Consider the following 22,857-nt stretch of genomic DNA (forward strand, 5'->3'; position numbering starts at 1 on the left):
AACATTAAATCTGTAAACCCAGAAAAAGACATTGTCGCCCCGATATTAAACGATTTGATTGCATCGGTGGCTTAAAACGTTAGAAAACACGGTGGGAAACGGATGAGACGGTGAAATAAGTGTTCATTTACTTAGCTTACTAGTTGGCTTGTGTTTTCTTGTCAAAAAAAAAAAAAGAAATAGTATTAGTCATGAGTTTTAATGTGTAGTTGTATTTGCATTATTATTCAGAATGGAAAACCTAATACAGTAACTGTTTAAAAAGCTACATATATTTATTATAATTGCTGCAAATGTTTCTGTAAAGTCAGTTATACACCCTTCAATATCCAAAAACACAGGTAGTACAGTACTACCTGTATTTTTGGATATGGTAGTACAGGTACTTATTGATTTTAAGCGTTGCTCCTTTTCTTTCTGTCAGTGGCAGTACCATAATTAATTTCACAAATCCTTATCTGGAGCTCTGTGTATCTATGAAGTTTCATGATCCTAGGCATAAGTGTTCTTGAGTTATCATCCGGAAACCATTTTACTGCTTTGGGTCACCATGACCTTGACCTTTGACCTAGTGACCTGAAAATCAATAGGGGTCATCTGCGAGTCATGATTAATGTATCTATGAAGTTTCAGGATCCTAGGCATAAGTGTTCTTGAGTTATCATCCGGAAACCATTTTACTATTTCGGGTCATCATGACCTTGACCTTTGACCTAGTGACCTGAAAATCAATAGGGTTCATCTGTGAGTCATGATCAATGTACCTATGAAGTTTCATGATCCTTGGCATAATCGCTCTTGAGTTATCATCCGGAAACCATCTGGTGGACGGACAGACCGACATGAGCAAAACAATATACCCCTCTTCTTCGAAAGGGGGGGGGGGGGGGGGGGGACATAATGAGTAAACTGCCCCCCTCCCAGCAGCCATGTTATTCAACTGACCGGAACCATTTTTTAACTCAACACTCGTATCAAGGAAACAAATGTTCTGAGCAAATTTCATGAAAATTGGGCCAAAAATGTGACTTCTACTGTGTTCACGTTTTCACTACATGTATATACATATAGAGAAAAATGCCCCGCCCACTGGCGGCCATGTTTTTTCACCGATATCGACCATTTTCAAACATGTCCGAGATATCAATAAAACCAATGTTTTGACCAACTTTCATGACGATTGGGCAAAAATTGTGACTTCTAGAGTGTTTACAAGGTTTCTGTATAGACAAATAGGGAAAACTGCCACTATATACATGTAGAGAAAAATGCACCGCCCACTGGCGGCCATGTTTTTTCACCGATCACGACCATTTTCGAACTCGTCCGAGACATCAATTGAACCAATGTTTTGACCAACTTTCATGATGATTGGGAAAAAATTGTGACTTCTAGAGTGTTTACAAGGTTTCTCTTTAGCCAAATAAGGAAAACTGCCCCGCCCACTGGCGGCCATGTTTTTCAATGGATTGGAACTACTTTTGAACTCAACCAAGATATCATTAAGACAAACATTTTGACAAAGTTATATGAAGATTGGGCATGAAATGTGACTTCTACAGTGTTTACAAGGTTTTTCTTTTTTTTGACCTAGTGACCTAGTTTTATACCCGGCACAACCCAGTTTCGAACTCAGCCGAGATTTCATTGGGACAAAGCTTCTGACCAAGTTTCATGAAGATGGGACAAGAAATGTGGCCTCTAGAGTGTTTACGAGCAAATGTTAACGGACGGATGGATGGTCGGACATACGACGGACAAAGACCGGTCACAAAAGCTCACCTGAGCAATAAGGTGAGCTAAAAAGCAAGCCTGATATCAAATAAAGTGAATTGCTAATGTGCATATACTAATTTGGAGAAGTCGGAATGTAGAAACCTTATTTCAAAGTATAAATCTTTGAGGCCTGTCTTTAAGGCCTGTTTTAAAAAACAATGTCAACTAGGCAGATATGGCCAAAAAATGTTTAAACTAGAACAGTCACTGTCCTGCATGGGCAGTTAAGTTTTAAAAACTATTTTCCCGTCATGCAAGCTTCATATCTCAACATTGATTACTCCTCTACCGGTATTTCTGCAAACTTATGAAAGCATGAGTTATGGCTCTTATTCAATGTAATTCTCATTCTTTAAATCTATCTATCCCATTTCAAGCTATAGAGCAACATACTAGCTCCATTCAAGATGTAACCATGTACTTAAGGGCAATAGGTGAGATGAGATCTATTGTTTTCAAGATATGCTGTGAAAAAAACGTTCATACCAAAATAAACAAAGGGAAATAATTCTAAATTTTTTGTAGCAAGTTAGAATTCTTTTAGTTTTCTAGAAATAACTGTACCAACACTTTACTTGCAGAAGTATAATAAAATTATATGTAAACTTTGCATGCTCCACTGACAAACTGGCTAACTGACTTACCGATAGTATTTTCCAGCACGTTGGACGTGCACTTTTTGGCAAACCAGACCAGCTGAGCTTTTGAAGTTCAACTGTAAAACAAATACAACATGATTCAATTATCAACAAAAACTTGTTAGAAGTGATATTATTTGTGAAGATTTCTCCCTATGGATAAACAAATCATGGATTGAAGATGTAGAACTTACATCACATATAGTTTTTGACATTGGAAAGGCAAGGTGGTTATATTAACACTCTTTCTACACTTACTGATAAAAAGAAAACCTTCATGCGCAATTTAATAAAACAAGAAACCGTCGGAGACGGGTGATGCTCCCCAAAGTTTTTTTTGTCACAATATTGCACTATATATTCAGATAAAAGGAAACGTCTTGAGGGGCATAACTTTGGACAAAATAATATGATGGATGGTTTAGCAACTTAAAAATTTCAAAGGGCCATAACTCTCTAAATAAATCATCTAACCAGAACCCACAAATAACATGCGCATCTCCTAGTTAAGCTTCCCATAAAGCTTCATTGAATTCAAGTCAGTAGTTGGGGAGAAATAGCCCGGACAAGAATTGCACTATATGTACAGTTTATAGAAAATTTCAAAGGGCCATAACTCTGTGAAAAATCATCTGACCAGAACCTGCTGATAATATGCACAATCGTCATCTCCTCTTGATAGTGAAGCTTCCCATAAAGTTTAATTGAATTCCGGTCATTAGTTGCTGAGAAATAGCCCGGACAAAAATTGTGCACAGACGGACGGACACACGCACAGACAGACAAAGCGGCGACTACATGCTCCCCCCAAAAATTTAGGGGGAGCATAACAAATAAGAATCCCTCTAGGAAAGCCAGGCTTAATGCATGTGTGTAAAGTGATGTCCCAAAGACGCCAGTGCAGTCTGGGCTGGCTCATCAGGGACAACATTGGAAAACCAGGCTTAATGCATGTGCCTAAAGTGATGTCCCAAAATAGCAAGTGCAGTCTGGGCTGGCTGATCAGGGACAACACTTTCTGCTTAAACTGGATTTTTGCTAAGAATAGATTGCCTTTAAAGGAAATATACCATTAAAGTGTTGTCGCTGATTAGCATGTGCAGATTGCACAGGCCAATCCAGGATGACACTTAAAGCATATGCATTAAGCCCCAAGGGTCATATTTATTTCATACTCAAATATGTTTCCAGAGAAGCACAAGTATTGGGTATGGAATGCTCTACCTAACACTTGCTAGGCTGGTACCACACAATGTCACTAGTGCCAAACAATGAGAGATTAAGCCTCTTGAGAAGGCTAACATGACCAGGTTACATCACACTGCTAACCCAAACTGGTATTTGGTCCAGCCAGCAGCCAGCCAGCTAATCACATGACTATGTTACATTTCACTCATGACTAGGTCACATTGCACTCATGACTAGGTTGCATTGCACTTATGACCAGGTTACATCACACAACATACCAATACTGTTATTTGGTCCAGCCAGCAGTGGCCTATTCACATGAATAGGTTACATTGCACTAATGACTAGGTTACTTGCACTACTTACCCATATGGTGTTGGGTCCGGCCAGCAATGCCCTTATCACATGACTAGGTCATATTGCACCCATGTCTAGGTTACCTTAAACTAATGACTAGGTTACATCCCACTAGTCTACATACCCATACTGGTGTTGGGTCCGGCGAGCAGTGCCCTGATCTTCTCCAGTTTCGTTGCCTCCTTGTCCACAGCCGTGTCCTGGATGTAGCGGATAGCGCTGGGTTTGGGTGGCTGCCAGGTGTTGTTCAGTCGTACTCCGACACCTGGCCCTGCCTTGTGGGGCCCACCTGACACAGGGGCTGACCCTGGATGAAACAGGGAATAATTGATTAAATAATATGAGCACACCTTGGGTGAAACATGGAATAAGAAAATGTAGCCATTTACCTAAATAATATCTTATTTTGTTTAATCCATTTTATACACAGCTTAATTGATCAGAAATGATCAGTTTTAAATCATCTTATCATTACAATAAGTACTAACCAGCATATCGCATGTCTTCCATGCCATGTCTTTTTTATTTATGCAAATTCAAGTCTGCACAGGCTAATCAGGGACGACACTTTCCGCTTTTATGGTAATTTTAGTTTCAAGGAAGTTCCACCTTACCAAAAATTTAAGTTTAGGCAGAAAGTGTCGTCCCTGATTTGCCTGAGCAGACTGCACAGGCTAATCTGGGACGACACTTTACGCACATGCATAAAGCCCATTTTTCTCAGAACAAGGCTCATATTATTGATCACAAAATGAATACTTCCTACCCTGGAATTTCATGTTAGAGTTCCTGGTCTGCTGGCTGTGGTTATCCAGCACCTGGCGGGCTGTCTGCTGTATGTCCTTCATGGACAGGCGTATGTTGGCCATGTCGATCATGAGGTCATCATCCCCGCTGTCCCAAGCGTCCTGCGTCTGTTTCTGGAAGTCCTGGAATGAGTCAGTGCGCAGACCACGGGCCTTCTCATCCTTCTTTACACCCGCCACACTGGAAAGAACAATGTTTTAAGCCTTATTCAGTGAAAAATGGTCTTAATGCATGTGCGTAAGGTGTTGTTATAGATTAGCCTGTGCAGTCTGCACAGGCTAGTCAAGGACAACACTTAAAACTTTTATGGAATTTTTTGTTAAAAGGAAGTCTCTTCTTAGCCAAAAATCTAGACCGCAAACTGCACTGGCTAATCAGGAACAAAAGGTTACGCACATGAATAAAGCCCAATTTTTTACAGATTGAGGCTTAATTGTATGTCATAAGAGGTCAAAGGGCTCTCCATAGGTTAAAATTTTATTAATGCCACTTTGAAAAAATAAGATCTATTTTTATAGCCATTCTTAAATATGATCTTCAATGCCTATACATTGCATATATTTTTTGTTTTATTATTAAAATCCCATATTACACTAGTCCTTAATGAAAAGTCCAGTTTAATTATGTACTCATGATACAATAAACATTCATTGCATTTACTTCAATTTAAGCCACAAACCTGTGTTATTATAATGGACTGCGTTTATAAAAATTGTCAATGCTCATATATTTCCATGATGTGTTGTCATCGCGTCATTTACCAAAACATGCATATAAACTACCGTATGATGGCGTATCAAAAAATGGACACATACTGCTTATGTAGAATAAATATATATACACCCGATACCCTTCATAAATACAAATTCAATAAAATAATTCTTGAATATATTGATGCATCATGCTGAATGTTTTTTAAAGATTTTATACAGTAAACACAATTGGATGCCATTTTTCCCAAGTGAAGTGTGATGAGAATTATGGGACAGGGTTTTTCCAATTGAATGTGCCCAACCAGGTAACGCGATGTGCGCTGTTCCGATTTAATCATAACAAACAATTAATGAGTCATTTAAATTTAGATTGAACTAGAAATGGCACGGCAGAGGCCGACGCGTATCCCCACGCTGCATGTTTGACCCAGGGGCGCCCCAGGGTTGGTAATGGGGCCATGCATAGTTGAGATTGACCGTATTGTCATAAGAGAAGTTCAGTATCAATTAGAAGTGAAGTTCAGTATCAATTAGAAGTGAATCAGTGTAGAAATGAAAAAGTTATTGTAAAAGGCAATTTTGGGTGGGTGTGGCCTATGTGTGCGGGGCGCCCCAGGGTTGGTAATGGGGCCATGCATAATTGAGATTGACTGTATTGTCATAAGAGAAGTTCAGTATCAATTAAAAGTGAATCGGTGTAGAAATGAAGAAATTATAGCAAAAGGCAATTTTGGGTGGGTGTGGCCTATGTGGGCGGGGAGTGAAAATCTCTGACCCGGCCCCACCCCAACCCCCATAACTTTTGACCCAGGGGTCAGATCAAAATTCCAAATAGTGCAGGGTCGCACATATGCTCATAGCTACCATGTGTGTAAGTTTCAAGGTTCTTGTGCTTATAGTGTAGGAGGAGATAGTGGCCAGGACAGATGGATGGACAGACGGATGGCGGAGATAACCACAATACCCCCACGCTTTTCAAAAAGTGTGGGGATAAAAAGTGATGATTTATTGCATAAAAAAGGTCATGCACAAAATATGCATCACAGGCACTCCAGATTGGTTCACATGTATGTGTTCAACTGAACTTAATTCCTAGAGTCCTGAATTATAATACCCTGACTTGTTAATTGCAAATGAATTATGAAGTGTTGATACTGAACACTTGGATACATACCGGTAGCATAAGACCCAGCAAACCTATTAGCTTTGTAAAATGTTTCCATTATGATGTTATGTTTAATTTTAGCACATGGGAAATACAGCCTAACTAGCATGCTTTTCATGCATGGCAAATGTTGCATTCTGATTGGATAATATATTCATTTCTACCTTATGGCTCCACCAAGGGGAATAGCTATGGGATGACTGGCTAAATCTTCTGAATTTACGCAGAGTATACATTTAAATAAGAGATTAGCACACACAGGCACTTGTTTTAAGTTTGACTCACTGATGCCATTTGTTTACCAAGAAATAACTGAAAATCCTTATTTCGCCACTTGTTTTTACAAATTAAAAGGTTTTATTGCCACTTTTCTAAATCTTTCGCATTTGGCAACAATTGCAGATGGCAGAGGAAGCTCTGGCTCATCCCATTGAAGTTTAGTCCAGATGTTTGCTCGATAATATTTTCCCTTTAAGATTTTAAAACATCGCATAAGAAGTCATGTTCTGTTAAATGTAAAGATGTTTGGCATGTATCCTTTCCAAGCGCACAAAAAAGTATACCAAAGACTTTTGAAGGTGACAATTTGGTTACTGAAAGGTTATTGGAATGTAAACTCTTATGCAATGTTGACAGATCCAATCAGAAGATATTAGAGCAGCATCAATGGAGATGATTAATATAATAACATCAGAGAGGGCTGAAAATATTATGAGACATTCTTTTTGAGCCATCATTATGTTATGTTCTTAATTGCAAAAAGTAGCCTTTTCCCTCAGTGTGTAGGAAAGAGATTTTTAATGTAGAATAGACATTTTGAAGCATTTTTTCCCTATTTTTATATACTTAAAAATTATGTTCATCATGGTATGGTCCCCAAGTCAATCATGAATGGGTTGAAACAAAGTGCAATCTCTACTGTACCTCAATGGTTTCTGAATGGGAGGATGTTGAGCTCCATACACTGGCTTACCACTGAAATAGAAAGTTAATAAATAAGCCAAGTTCTGAGAAAACTGGGCATAATGCATCTACATAAAGTGTCATCCCAGATTAGCCTGTGCAGTCCGCACAGGCTAATCAGGGACGACACTTTCCACTTTTATTGTATTTTTAGTTTCAAGGAAGTCGCTCCTTACAGAAAATCAAGATTAGTTAGAAAATGTCGTCTTGGATGACACTTTACGCACATGCATTATGCCCAGTTTTCTCAGAACACAACTCATATAACAACAACATACCAATAATAACTGCTGTAGACTTTTTTACTTAAAACAAGATTGTTGGACAATTGTCCTCATTCTAAGTATTGGTACATTGAGCTATTCATTCTATTGACACATCAGAGTTGACTTTGCTAATGGTCTATGGTAAATATACATACTGATTTGCACATCATAAAAAGTTCCTTATATTGAGCATATTATTTTATCTCAGAGTCCGACAATTGTCGAACAACTCATTTAACATTTTGCTATTGTCTTCTAGGCAATGTTATGGCTCAGACAGTGGTGTATGAGAATTTTCTTTAATAAATAGAAGACAAATAAAGATGATGACAGAAAGTTCTATGGTTTAATAGCTTTAAACTTCCAGAAGTGTACATTATGATTTAATATATAACTCAGCTTTAAAACCCTTTCACTGTGTCTGAAAAAATTACTACAGAAAAGCCTTATACATTTTAAGACTGTGATAATAACTAGCAACTCTGAATATAGCGTGTTTGGACATCTACCTGTTAAGCCATTCAGTCCTTGTGTTGTATATACGAGTTCAATAATCTACATTGTGAACTCCTAGCATCGTAAATATACCACAACATGGATGTAGCTCTGAATGCCTAATAACTTGAAAATAATTCTGTATAAATGTGTCTTGTTCTGAGAAAACTGGGCTTAATGCTTGTGCGTAAAGTGTCGTCCCAGATTTGCCGGTGCAGTCCACACACGCTAATCAGGGACGACACTTTCCGCTTTTATGGTATTTTTAGTTTCAAAGAAGTCCCTCCTTACCGAAAATCAAGTTTAGACGGAAAGTGTCGTCCCTGATTAGCCTGTTTGGACTGCACAGGCTAATCTGGGATGACACTTTACGCACATGAATTAACCCCAGTTTTATCAGAACAAGACACAAATTGTTTTTGTAGTTTTTTTGCAGCCAGTTTTCCATGACAACTCTTGTTACAAATACTTTCTGAATCTTGATATTAATATTGCTAATTTATTTCTGGTAAAAACATGTGAAAATAAAAAAAAAACATAAATTCATTTCAAGTGCTGGTAACTAGTGTGTTTTTTAATCAGGATAAATATTCCTATTCAATTTAATTTTATAAAGTTCTTTAATATAAGCATATTTAGATGTTCTTAGCTTTTGTTTGTTTGTTTGTTTTATTACATAAAATTAGTTGCAATTGAAACATGAACGTGCTTACAATCTATTGATGTTTATTTTATTATAAACAATATCTTATGATTGTTTACATGTCTTTTATAAATTTTATATTATTTTAAAACAATTTAACACTATTGTTTATAGTTGTAAAAACAGTCTTTATTTTTGTAAAATGTGAATTTTTAATAATAATGGTATTTGATATGTTATTTTGGAATATAATCCAATTATATTTTTTTCATATTATATGTTATGCGAGAGTTTGCTTCCATATTCATTTTCTTAATTGGCAATAATATAATTAAATTTCAAACATATATATAATCATTATCAGTCAACAAAACAAGAGCTGTCACCATAGGATGACTTATGCCCCCTAAAAATGCTCGATAGAAGTTATGAGCTTTTTTCGAAACCTTAATGCAGATTTCGAAACCTAAACACTGACCCTAAGTTCAAGATCAAGGTCACAGGGTTCAAAATTTGTGTGCGTATGGAAAGGCCTTGTCCATATACACATGCATGCCAAATATGAAATTGCTATCTGAAGCGACATAGAAGTTATGAGCATTTTTCGAAACGTAAACGCAAAGTGTGACAGACAGACAGTCCGATCGCAATATGCCCTCCTTCGGGGGTATAATAACAAAACAATACCTACTAAGTACCCTATCCTAGTTCACACCACTTACAATCAACATCTGTCAAGCTTTCATAGCTAAACAGGGCACTGATTATCTAGGGGTAGATACGGCTATTACTGACAGGGGTTGACTAAAGATAAGGCTGAAGTATAGAATGAGTTGAGGAATACAATAGGCTAAAGAAATCATTAATGTGTTATATATGTTATCAACAATAACCGGAAAATGTATCTAAGTATTAAAGAAGATGCTGTAAAGAATTTCAATGATTAAAGATATCATAATTATGGAAAATGAATGAATCACACAAAAGTATAAGCACAAACTTATTGCATTGTTTTATAATAACTAAACTCACTTTAATTAATTGTGGTATTGCATGAGAATGCAACAGACGTGACGTATACCCCCATGTGCCGCATTGACACAGACTATTTTTGCATGCTGTCTACACAAAACAAGAGAATGTAATTTATGGCAATTTTTAAGAATTATTATGCAATTATTATTTACAGCCATTTTGACCTTTGAACTCATGAATTCTTTCCCATTACACTCTGTCCAATGACTGAACAAAATTAATGTACAGTCATTTTAAAATCTCAAAATGAATGACATAGTTATGGTCCAGACAAGATAATGAAATGCCATTTTTTACCTTTGAACTAAAAGTGTGACCTTGACCTTGGAGATATCTATGTAATTCTTCTGCGTGACACACCGTCTAATGATGGTGAACAAAAGAACCAAATGATTAAAAAATTAATTAGTTATGGCCCAGACAAGCTCATTTATGGCCATTTTTTACCTTTGAACTAAAATTGTCACCTTGACTTTGGATATATCACAAAATTCTTTCAAGCGACACACCGTCCAATGATGGTGAACAAATGTGCCAAAGGGTGTTAAAATCTCACAACGAACGACATAGTTATAGCCTGGACAAGCTCATTTATGGCCATTTATGACCTTTGAACTCAAAGTGTGACCTTGACCCTGGAGATATCAACGTAATTCTTTCGCGCGACACACCGTCAAATGATGGTGAACAAATGTGCCAAATGATTTTGAAATTTCACAATTAACGACATTGTTATTGCCTGAACATGCTCATTTATGGCCAGTTTTGACCTTTGAACTTTAAGTGTGACCTTGACCTTGGAGATATCGACATAATTCTTTCGCGCAACACACCGTCCAATTATGGTGAACAAATGTGCCAAATGATTTTTAAATTTTACAATAAATGACATAGTTATGGCCTGGACAAGCTAATTTATGATCGTTGAACTCGAAGTGCGACCTCGACCTTGGAGATATCAACGTAATTCTTTCGCGCGACACACCATCCACTGATGGTGAACAAATTTGCCAAAAGATTTTAAAATCTCACAATAAATGACAAAGTTATGGCCCGGACAAGCATTTGACCTTTGAACCCAAGTGTGACCTTGACCTTGGAGATATCAACATACTTTTTTCACACGACACACCGTCCCATGATGGTGAACAAACATACCAAGTCATTTTAAAATCTAACGATAAATGACATAGTTATGGTGCGGACAAACTTTCGGTTTAAAACACACTAAGTGACCGCGTGACCTAGTTTTTGACCTGGCATGTTTATTCAAACTTGACCTAGACATCATCTAGATACAACTTGTGACCAAGTTTGGTGAAGATCGGATGAAATTTCGGGACAGACCGACAAAGTGACTCCTATATAGCCCCCATTACCAGTAATGGGGGTATAAATATAGAAGTTAAAGGCTACACCAATACCAGACTTGTGTAAACAATCTAATAAGATTCTTTACATGTTAATGTTATAAATATTATGATAGTTTCAATATTCCGACTCCCAGCTATTTACCCTTCGGAACGCTGGGAGTTGCAAATAATAAAGGCTTTTATCATGGGTAATATGAGCCACATAAATCATTTTCTGGTCTAAATAAACACAAAATGGTCATAAATATATCCATAATGAGCACATTAAAACTACTTACGTGATATGGTGTGCTCTCAGAATAATAATATTTATACAAGTTTCATCATGCCAACAGCTCATGGAAATGTGTAAAATGCCAGTCAGGACCCGTCATATAAGTTAATTTGCGTCCCATGGGACGCACAATCATTTTAACGTAGTGGTTCTTGTAATATAAACAAGAAACTCTGAAAGACAACTGCAGTACGTTATTATCTAGAAGGATGTATGAGTTGTCTCGCTTGTTGATTTATCGACCAACGGTATTAACGGGCACCTGCTGTTGCTAGGTGCAAAGTCCTGAATTGAGATTACATTGAGTAAATGTGAGCTATAATTTATGTCGCTTTGAAAGAAAAGCTTACTGAGGTTACGATAGCTTATTAATATTATCTGGCAAGCAAGATTAAACTATAAACAAGGGCTGTTTGTAAAACATGCATCCCCCCCATATGGGCTGTCCATTGTACTGGCAGCCATTGTGTGAATACGACTTTTGTCACTGTGACCTTGACCTTTGACCTAGTGACCTGAAAATCAATAAGGGTCATCTGCAAGTCACGATCAATGTACCTATGAAGTGTCATGATCCTAGGCAAAAGCGTTCTTGAGTTATCATCCGAAAATCATTTTGCTATTTCGGGTCACCGTGACCTTGACCTTTGACCTTGTGACCTCAAAATCAATAGGGGTCATCTGCAAATCATGATCAATCTACCTATGAAGTTTTATGATCCCAGGCATATGCGTTCTTGAGTTATCATCCGAAAATCATTTTACTATTTCAGGTCACCGTGACCTTGACCTTTGACCTAGTGACCTAAAAGTCAATAGGGGTCATCTGCGAGTCATGATCAATCTACCCATGAAGTTTTATGATCCTAGGCGTATGCGTTCTTGAGTTATCATCCGGAAACCATTTTACTATTTCGGGTCACCGTGACCTTGACCTTTGACCTAGTGACCTCAAAATCAATAGGGGTCATCTGCAAGTCATGATCAAGCGTTCTTGAGTTATCGTATGACAACTACCTGGTGGACGGACGGACGGACCGACCGACCGACATGAGCAAAGCATCAAAATAAATACAATCTTAAATTGTATAGGTGTGTGTTAAATCTCGGCTTTTGTTTACGTAAATAATGGTTTACAGGGATCGACAAATCCACTCTCGCCCGCTCATAATTATGGGTAGAAATCGGCTCCGAACGAGTGAATAATTCGACAGCGCTTGTCCTGCAGGGCAGGGCGAGTGGCATTTCTTGCCAAAAAGATTACAATTTCAAATTTTAACATATCTTTACCAAACAAAACAACGTTTTATCGGCGATAAAAAATTAACCGGATGTTGCTTATTGCACACTGAGCTAAAATTAGTCCTGTTCCCATTACGCGCCATTACAGGTATGTTCTGTGAATGTATCCTATACCAGGTGTTTTTCTGCCTATTTTGGGAAAAGGAGTCTGACCAAATTGGGAATTTTTTATCGACAAAATTGTCCTGTTTGGGAATTTTTGCTTTGATGAAACGGCTCATTTTGGGAAAACATTGTGAATATATCATGCTTAAATAAGTCAGTGGTTTAACAAATAATTTGTTTTCATTTGTTATTTTGTCTTCTTTATATAAACATATGCGATATTGGGCATGTTCAACTTTTATTCAAGTACTGCAATTTTGTTTTTCAATTACAGTTACATTCTGAGATAAGAACTGTACAGTCAAAAACTTAAAGCAGATATTTTTGACCAAAACAAACACTGGTTAGTCACACAAGTTACAGCATAATTTTTCTCTGCTTTCTGTTTTTGAAAGCATCACACAGCTCCTCCAATGTTTTGTCATTCAGGTTTAGACCTCAAATGCAGGTAAGCATCAGATGAGTAAGTTTGGTTTGTGTGAATGTGCTGCGTAATGGGGAGCACAGCAGGTTCATGGTGCTGAATCCTCGCTCAACCACAACAGTGCTTTTTGATACGATACACATCAGCTGGACGAGTTGGAACATTATTAATCTAATAATCATAAGTCAAAAGACACTTCTTTCTAAAAAAAAAAAAAACACATTTTTTTTTTGGAAATTGGGATTTTTTTACTATTTCGGTTTGGGATCGGGTCCGTTTGCCCTGGAAATGCCTCCGTTTTCCGGAGGCGCAGACAGTGCTGAAAAACCCCTGTATACAGTACAGTATACGGTCTTTTAATACTGCTAACCAATTCGTCTAAATTATTCACATCTTTAGATTTAAAGAGTGGCTATTGGCAAGTTTAAATGGACGAAAATGACAAAGAGAAAACTGTCTTTTGTACACACAGAGGCTTGTTCGAGTTTAACAAAATGCCTTTCGGACTCTCCAATGCTCCTAAAGTGAAATAATAATGATTGTGACCATGACAACAAAATGAAAAACAAACAAGTTAAAAGTGTGTTAAAACAGTTTATTAACTTTATTGAAGTTCATGAGTTAGCAGTTCTACATGATAACCAATAGAAAATCCCAATAAAACATATTAGTTACTGATTTATTGCATTTTTTTCAATAAATTGCAGGGCAAGTACATATTTCAGCAGGACAAGTGAAAATTCTTAGCTACTCACCCTGCAGGGCAAGTTGCTGAACAAAAATTGTCGACCCCTGGATTACTATACTTTAAACTAATTGACTTTGACACAGCCAGCATATTTATTGGGACCCCCATTTGTATTGACAGGACACCTGAAAATTATTAACTAGAGTCCGAGGGACCCGTAAAATTTGACATTAATGTAAAACCCTGCTGCTCTCTGTTTTTTTAATTAAGATTTATATTCGAGCATTTCTCCCCAAAAGACATGCAAATTGTTGTCCATGATAAGATGTACTTTGTTTGTTACAATGTACATCTCAGACAATACCAAACTTCCAGATTGGTGTCAGACATTCGGTCGACACAAAATGAAATGACAGTTACACATAGTATTTATTTATATCATAATGACATATATCAAGTATGTACTATCTAGTTATATCATAAAACAAGTATGTTGCTATATATAACTAGATATTATCAGATATCGGAATAGAGATTGGAATTCAAATAATTGATAATCTTCTTCTCATTGTCTTCTTCCTCCTGAAAATCTGAACAGTAATCACTCTTGTCATCTTTACAGTATTGATAATTGATTTGTTGAGTTTCTGCGTCAAAGTCTACGACATTATCAGGTTCAGCAGTCTCCTGCTCATCTGAGGTACCTTCAATTAAAATATGATCAATCACTGGAGTCTTGTCAAAATTTGTTTGCCAATATTCTCAATATAATAGTATCAGAACCAGGTTATACTTTGGTGAGAAACCTCAGCATATCAGGCAAATCTCACAATACAAAATATAAAGACAATAAAATTAGTTGTGAAATAATCTTTTGGAAAGAAGACAACAATATTTTGAACAAGAAATCACCTGAAAACAATTATTCGTCAACGTTATTTTCGCTTTGCAATGCTGTTTACATTGAAGATAATTGACCTCTTACGTATGCGAGCACCTTGCTGCATGGTCCCGGCTCTCACATTTTGCGAATTGACATGCACATATGAGCGTGGAACTGGTACTTTATAAATATCCGTTTTGAAATTTCCAGACGCTGTCACGGAATATACCGAGTTGCAACAGTTTGTATTTCAGATACAACGGAACACACTCGGTATGTTCAGAATATTTTGCCAATATAGTATCGCGCGATCCGAATTATTTCGGAAAATAACGCGTATAACCGACATGTGCGAGCTATTCTTATTGGAGGACACAAATAGATAGAAAACATAAAAACTGGTATTAACGTTTTTAGTTCTACATGTTTTGATGTCAAATATTGAAATCCCACGGAGCATCAGACGATAATTAATAAGATACAGTAGACTCTCTGTAAACCAGACGGTCTCGGTGCCGGCCTGATCGTCCGGTTTTCAGAGAGTTCCAGTTTACCAAGAGTATGCATATTGCCGAAATATACATGGTATGCATTGTGTACAGAATCACATAAAAATAAAACAAACCATATACATTTACATGTACCACGTGATAACTGTAAGCAGGTACTGATGATGTTAATTGCATTCTTAAACAAGAGCACCGCCTTGCGGGTGCAGACCGCTCATCTATTTTCTTTTTAAAGGTGAAGGGACTCTCATTTTCAATCACAAAGGAGGGAGGAGTGGAGTGAAGAGGGGTGTATAGTGGGGTTGTGGACATTTATTACATTATCTTCCAAAAAAGCGAAAAAAAAAAGAAAAAAAAAATCGGGGGGGGGGGGGGGGGGGGGGGGAGTTTGGGTGCGATGGTTGGACGGTATTTCAAACATAACCGTTTTAAAAAAAAAAATGGTGGGGGGGGTAAAGTGTGAGGGTGTGGTGATAATTTGTGAGATGATCTTAAAAAAAAAAAATCAAAAAAAAAAAATCAAAAAAAAAAATTGGGGGGGGGGGGGGTGGGGTGGGGGGGGGGGGGTATAGTGTGAGGGTGTGGTGGACATTTGTGAGATGATCTTAAAAAAAAAAAAAAAAAAAAAAAATAGGTGGGGGGAGTGGGGGGAGGGGGGAGGGGGGGGGAGGGGGGGGGAGGGCACGGGGGATAGTTTGGGTGAAGTCTATTGTGGTATGTCAGGTAAGAGTAGTTTCATCAAAGTATCAATCAAATCTAACCATAAATAAAGAAGTTATGGCAATTTTAGCAAAATTTAATAATTTGACCTTGAGAGTCAAGGTCATTTAAAGGTCAAAGTAAAATTCAAGTTGCCAGGTACAGTAACCTCATGATAGCATGTAAGTATTTGAAGTTTGAAAGCAATAGCCTTGATACTTCGAGTGGATCGAAACACAAAATTTAACCATATATTAAAAGTTACTAAGTCAAAAAAGGGCCATAATTCCGTAACAATGACAACCAGAGTTATGCAACTTGTCCTTTTACTGTACCCTTATGATAGTTTGTGAGTGTTCCAAGTATGAAAGCAATATCTATGATACTTTAGGGGTAAAGTGGACCAAAACATAAATCTTAACCAAATTTTCAATTTTCTAAGTATAAAGGGCCCATAATTCCGTCCAAATGCCAGTCAGAGTTACATAACTTTGCCTGCACCGTCCCCTTATGATATTTCATAAATCTTGCAAGTATGAAAGCAATAGCTTTGATACTGTAGGAATAAAGTGGACCTTAACACAAAACTTAATCAAATTTTCAATTTTCTAAGTATAAAAAGGGCACATAATTCTGTCAAAATGCCAGTCAGAGTTACATTACTTTGCCTGCACAGTCCCCTTATGATAGTTAGTAAGTGTTGCAAGTATGAAAGCAATAGCTTTGATGCTTAAGGAATAAAATGGACCTAAACACAAAACTTAACCAAAATTGTCAATTTTCTAAGTATAAAAAGGGCACATAATTCTGTCAAAATGCATGCCAGAGTTATCTAACTTTGCCTGCTCAGTCCCCTCATGATAGTAAGTAAGTGTACCAAGTTTGAATGCAATAGCATTGATACTTACTGAGAAAAGTGGAACTAAACGCAAAACTTAACCAAAATTTTCAAATTTTTAAGTATAAAAAGGGCACATAATTCTGTCAAAATGCACGCCAGAGTTATCTAACTTTGCCTGCCCAGTCCCCTCATGATAGTAAGTAAGTGTACCAAGTTTGAATGCAATAGCATTGATACTTTCTGAGAAAAGTGGACCTAAACGCAAAACTTAACCGGACGCCGACGCCAACGCCAACGCCGACGCCGACGCCGACGCCAAGGTGATGACAATAGCTCATAATTTTTTTTCAAAAAATAGATGAGCTAAAAATGTGTTTTAAATCTATTAAAAGCAAAAAAAATTCCATACCGACTTGTTTTGATTAATCCCAAAGTGAGCGTGGTGTTTTATACATGTACGTACGTGGCATTTGTCATATAGGCGAGTGACGACACAAATAAGATTGTTGTAGATACACGATTTATTATTCAATACATTTGGGGTCATAACAGGACCAGATTGCCAAACCTGAAAACAAGCCAGGGGTCTGGCTCTGCAGGCCACCAGCGGGGTCAAGGGGCAGCGCCTTTGTCAGGGGGATAAAGGAAGCTAAGTCCCCCGGACAAAAATTGATCTAAATCATTTTCAGACCCTTCTAGATTGCATTTCCAAGCAGTTTTAAATGCATTTTATTATAGCAAAAGAAAGATTTTTTCCAAGAATTTACTTATATTTTTCAGCATAATATTATACCACATTAACCAAATATTTTGAAAAAAAACCAATACAGGAAAAATTGAAATAAAAAAATAATCATTAAAAAGTACAACCTGAGCCCATAATATAAACAGCACTAAATAATATCACATAAATATATATAATATTAACGATTTCCACCTAAAAACTGATGCTGTTACAAGAAAACGTAATCATAAATTATTCGTCAAGTGGCCTAATTTACCACCCCCCACACACCTGTTCACGCAAAGTAAGATTCACGGTTGTTTTCCTATGTTCCAATGTCACAGTTTATCAAATTAATCGTTTATGTAAAGAAACAATAAAAATATAAAAAAAGTAATTACGTTTATAAGCTTCTAAACATAGGTTACGTGGTCAAAATTTACCTTAAAACTTGGGATTTTTTCGTTGTTACTCCATGTTTATAAATGCATTGTTGATTGGAATTCACAGGATAAATACCGGTACTAATGTGTCTTGTTCTGATAAAACTGGGCATAATACATGTGCGCAAAGTGTCGTCCCAGATTAGCCTGTGCAGTCCGCACAGGCTAATCAGGGACGACACTTTCCGCCTAAACTTGATTTTCGGTAAGGAGACTACACAGGCTAATCTGGGACAACACTTTAGGCACATGAATTAAGCCCAGTTTTCTCAGAACACGACACTAATAAATTTTATGATATCAGCGCAGGAGTTATCTTCTGTAGAACCGAAATAAACCAAGAATCACTCCTTACCCCCCCCCCCCCCAGCAAAACTCGAATTTTTATTGATCTCAAAAGTGACCCTGGTGCCTTGAAATCCGGATTTCCGGATCAATCCGGAATATTACAACCCCTGAATCACGCCGGGTATGCGAATACTTCGTTTACGGATGGCACTTCACTAACAGAGAACAACAAACGCCACGCGCTAGAGGTAAGTTCCTCTGTTTTATTTAAAGTTATATCCTAAAGATTAGTTTTTAAGACAAGACACATGGTCGAGTTGATAAATGGTGTATCCTTTTGTATTGGGAATACACAATTTCACGGAAGAATGGAACAGTTTTGCCCAAAAAATAGAAAATTTGATCGGAAAACAGCATAAACTGGATGAACAGTAAACATTTTAACAAAATAAAACTACTTAGAATTATTGCAAGAATTGTTTTGCTATTCCAGCATGTAGAGTAATCACTGTGCTTCAAATACTGAAATTTTGATAGCATTCAATGAAATATAAACAAAGATAGTACATTTTGTAATAGGTGGCATACATAAAGTTGCAGCCACTTTGTTTACCGATAAAGGGCACTTCAGATTACGGAGACTTTCAACAAAGCGGGCACTCTAATAACTGAGTTTTATCTTCTACCTCAAATGCATTTATTTATATTATGGCTATTCATACGAAACATTTTTTAAATATATTTTTCAAAAATCACATGACTATTAATTTATACTATGTTTATTATAATTGCAATTTTCAAATAAGATAATATTTATTATTAAATAAATGTGTACGGATAATGCGAATCAACACAATCGTGTTTAATTTTACTTATAGCAGTGCTCTAGATAACGGTAGTGAAGGGGTCTTTATGACGCAAATACACATTTGTTCTTCATAAAATCCTATGTCGGTTGTGCTTATTTGAATCGCATCATCAAGACGATACTTATGCGTAGCAACAAAATTAAAAAGAGAATGGTAAAACTCCCTGTATTTTGAGCCCTGCTTATAGGGAGCACTTCCCTTTACGCAACGCTAACGTTTGCTCGAAGTGCGATTCACCTGACCCTAAATCACTGTATTGGTTGAGTTTTAAGAATCACGGTTAAAATCAAATCGTAAAATCAACTGATTCTGGAAAACAAGGAATGCGTACATAAAATGTTTAAATGTCATATTATGGAGTCAGTAGATAGTATACCCACACAAACGAAGTTTAGGGTGGATAGAACTTCATATGCAGCATGTGTTGTGTTTATATTAAAAAAAAGACGGATATGCATAATTTTTACACCACTAACGTGTGATTAAATCAACCCCGCCCGTTCTTTTATTGCTATTTTCGTTTATTGGCATTGAGCCAAAAAGTTCCAATAGAATTTCGAACCTGCATCGCTGCTGATATTAATCTCTGAGAGGCAGTTTAAGCAGAGTGATTATTCATGACATGCTATCTAATATAAAAGAAAATAGCCTTAGTACCTTCATTTGGACATAAAGATAAATGCTTTAGATCAACCGCTTAGAACGTAATTTAAAATATATGGTCATATAGATTTTACTCATTAGACATATCCAATTTGTTTAACATTTATCTTTCACATTTATACCAAATCATAATCATATTTCAAAGGGATAAGAACATGCTTCGGTTATTCGTTTTTTATTTGCGTACTAAGTACATACATTTTTATTTATTGCCTGCTTACTTTAACAGTATTCCACAGCGAATTCTGCATTTTTGATTCAAAAAATACGAGTGTGTTATATCTGGAAAAAAGTGTCTAGATGTCAGGAAACGAAGTGCCATTGTTTTTTAGATGATCGGTAAACGAAGTGCAGATGAAAAATGTGCATGCGACTCTTAAAACATTTGAATTTTCTCAAATACATTAGTAAACTAAAATGTAACATGCTGTAACATTACTGGATATATTGATCTTTTATTTCGAATAGTAAGCACGTTCTTGATTTATTTCCAAGTATGTTTATTTTGTTTAAATATGTACTGATCATTTAATTCATGCTGATTATCGATGAAATTTTATCGTTTTTTTTTAATAATTCACCGTTTTTCCGCGAATTTCTTTCTTCGCAATACGAAGTGCTATTCCATTAATCACCCAAACAATATTCTGTGTCTAAAAACCAAATAAACAGAACATAAATACAAAAAAGCTGAAGAACTCACCTCTCGCGCGTGGCGTTTGTTGTTCTCTGTAAGTGAAGTGCCATCCGTAAACGAAGTATTCGCATACCCGGCGTGTGAATACATACATGTATCACATTTCATAAAACATACACACAAGCAAAAAACAGCGTCATAATTATTTTTTAAGATATTCATAATCTCAAAACCTACTAATTCTTAATTTTTTAATTAAATTGTTTATCATAGGCGATAATAAATAATTAATAAAACGATCGAGTCAATCACTTTTTGGTGTTACGCACGTCTATTATAGACATTCACAGTTTGTTTTACATTACTTAATCAGCTCCCATAGCTCGGTAACAACTTGACACCTTTATGGTATGTTTAATCCGATTATCGATAATTGCGCGAGCAAAATGTGTGACACGGCACTCGCTGTGCTGACTAGGTATTGTTATTTTCACGCCTCAGGCATCTTGAGAATTTAGACCGTCCGGTATACTAAATGTATTTTACGTTGAAAATGACCAAATTTACGGAGATACCCATCCGGTTTCCGGTTTCAGAGAATTCGGTTTATTCAATATTTTTTAACAAAGAAATAGAAGGAGAAAATACGGGACTGGCCTGACCATCCGGAATCAGGAGAGTTCCGGTATTCAGAGAGTCCGGTATTGGCAGAGTCTACTGTATTTATTATATTTTTGGAAGTCGGACATTTTGGTCCGACGGAATTGCAGACTTGATCGGACCTTGTCATAATCTGCCAGATATGTCCGTCGGTCTGATGAAGTTTGGTATTGTCTGACATCTACATCTTTATTGTATGTTGCTGCTGTAAATTACGCGACGAGTGGTGAGAAGATAAAGTAAAGAGTGAGAAAATAGTAAAGAGGGAGAAAATAGTAAAGAGGGAAGAGTTTAATAATTAAAAGTCAGAAGGACAGCCAAGATGAGTCCCCAGCTACGTTTTATCCCTCTCCCTCATTCCTCTCAGGCTATGGTGGCAGGCAAGGGGATTGAACCTCATGAGGGGTCATTGGAAGATACTTTGTAGCTGACACTGATGACTAGACTAGAAGCCCCTGTTTCAAAGATACCAAGTGAAGGGATTTGGTGACATAGGCTGGTAGGTTGTTCCAGGTAGATATAATTACGGGGGGAAAGCTGCAGTATGATGTTGATATGTACCAATGCCTCCCTATGTCACTCCTCCGACCCGGCTCACTAGACATTTGCACCCTCTTTCATTCAGACAAATCCCTACTCCAAGCAACTACTATAAATTCTCCTTCTATCCAGCCACTATTGTCCTATGGAACTCTCTACCAGCCAATATTGTACAGGCACCTACCCTGGACCAGTTTAGGCTGGGGGTGACCAAACTAGACCACAGTTTCTAAGCAGGTTGGCTGTTTTTAACCTTTTATCTGTATATTCCTTCTTTTAACTAACACTATCACCTTTGTTTCTATGTCTCACAAATACATTATGTATTACTTTTATCTCCTATACACTTCTTCCTTAATTTCCTAGCACTGACACGCACCTGCTTGTAATGCTAATTGTTGGCGACTAGCAGTATATATAGATAGATAGATATGGAGATAGTCAAGAACTTGATGGAATGGTTTGACCGGGTCCTGCTTGAGCCTGGAGAAAGTTATTAGGTTGTTTGAACCCAATTTTATAATATACACACATGAGACACAATCTTTTAACATGTTTTTTGGCTTTATCAGGAACAACTTTTGGGTGTTCGAATGTAATCATACAATCTAAAAGCATTCAAGAACAAATAAATATTTTTTACAGTGACACCCACCTTCCTGGTACTGAAGCGCCGGATTTTTTCCAAAACCCTGCCTTACTGCTATCTTTGTGACTGCCACCAGCAACAGACATTGTTATTTGTTTTATAATATAACAAACATCGGTAAGAAAACACAACACAAATGCATATTTATCACTTGCCAAACTGGTTTGTTGTCAATAATGGCGACTTCCTGTTTGATGACCTTTACCTTCTAATCGATTATATAACAATGTATCAGCTGTG

At 36.9% G+C, this 22,857-nt stretch overlaps 1 protein-coding gene across 3 annotated transcripts in view; it reads right to left on the reverse strand.

Annotated features, from left to right (window-relative positions):
- Positions 1–22,833, reverse strand: part of LOC127859456 (TBC1 domain family member 22B-like) — a 44,741-nt gene extending 21,908 nt beyond the window's left edge. For 2 of the 3 annotated variants that reach the window (XM_052396862.1, XM_052396848.1), the window contains exons 1-5: positions 22,624–22,832; positions 7,569–7,619; positions 4,726–4,946; positions 4,084–4,266; positions 2,421–2,491 (exon numbers count right to left, since the gene is read on the reverse strand). In XM_052396862.1, coding sequence (XP_052252822.1) covers positions 2,421–2,491; positions 4,084–4,266; positions 4,726–4,946; positions 7,569–7,619; positions 22,624–22,703 — 606 coding nt within the window. In that variant the 5' untranslated portion in view covers positions 22,704–22,832. Of the gene's footprint in view, positions 1–2,420; positions 2,492–4,083; positions 4,267–4,725; positions 4,947–7,568; positions 7,620–22,623 lie in introns of all 3 variants that reach the window. The other variant, XM_052396855.1, reaches the window with a different exon arrangement.
- Between the last annotated feature and the right edge of the window lie 24 nt (positions 22,834–22,857).

Source organism: Dreissena polymorpha, chromosome 1 (assembly GCF_020536995.1).
Source record: "Dreissena polymorpha isolate Duluth1 chromosome 1, UMN_Dpol_1.0, whole genome shotgun sequence".
NCBI lineage: Eukaryota > Metazoa > Mollusca > Bivalvia > Myida > Dreissenidae > Dreissena > Dreissena polymorpha.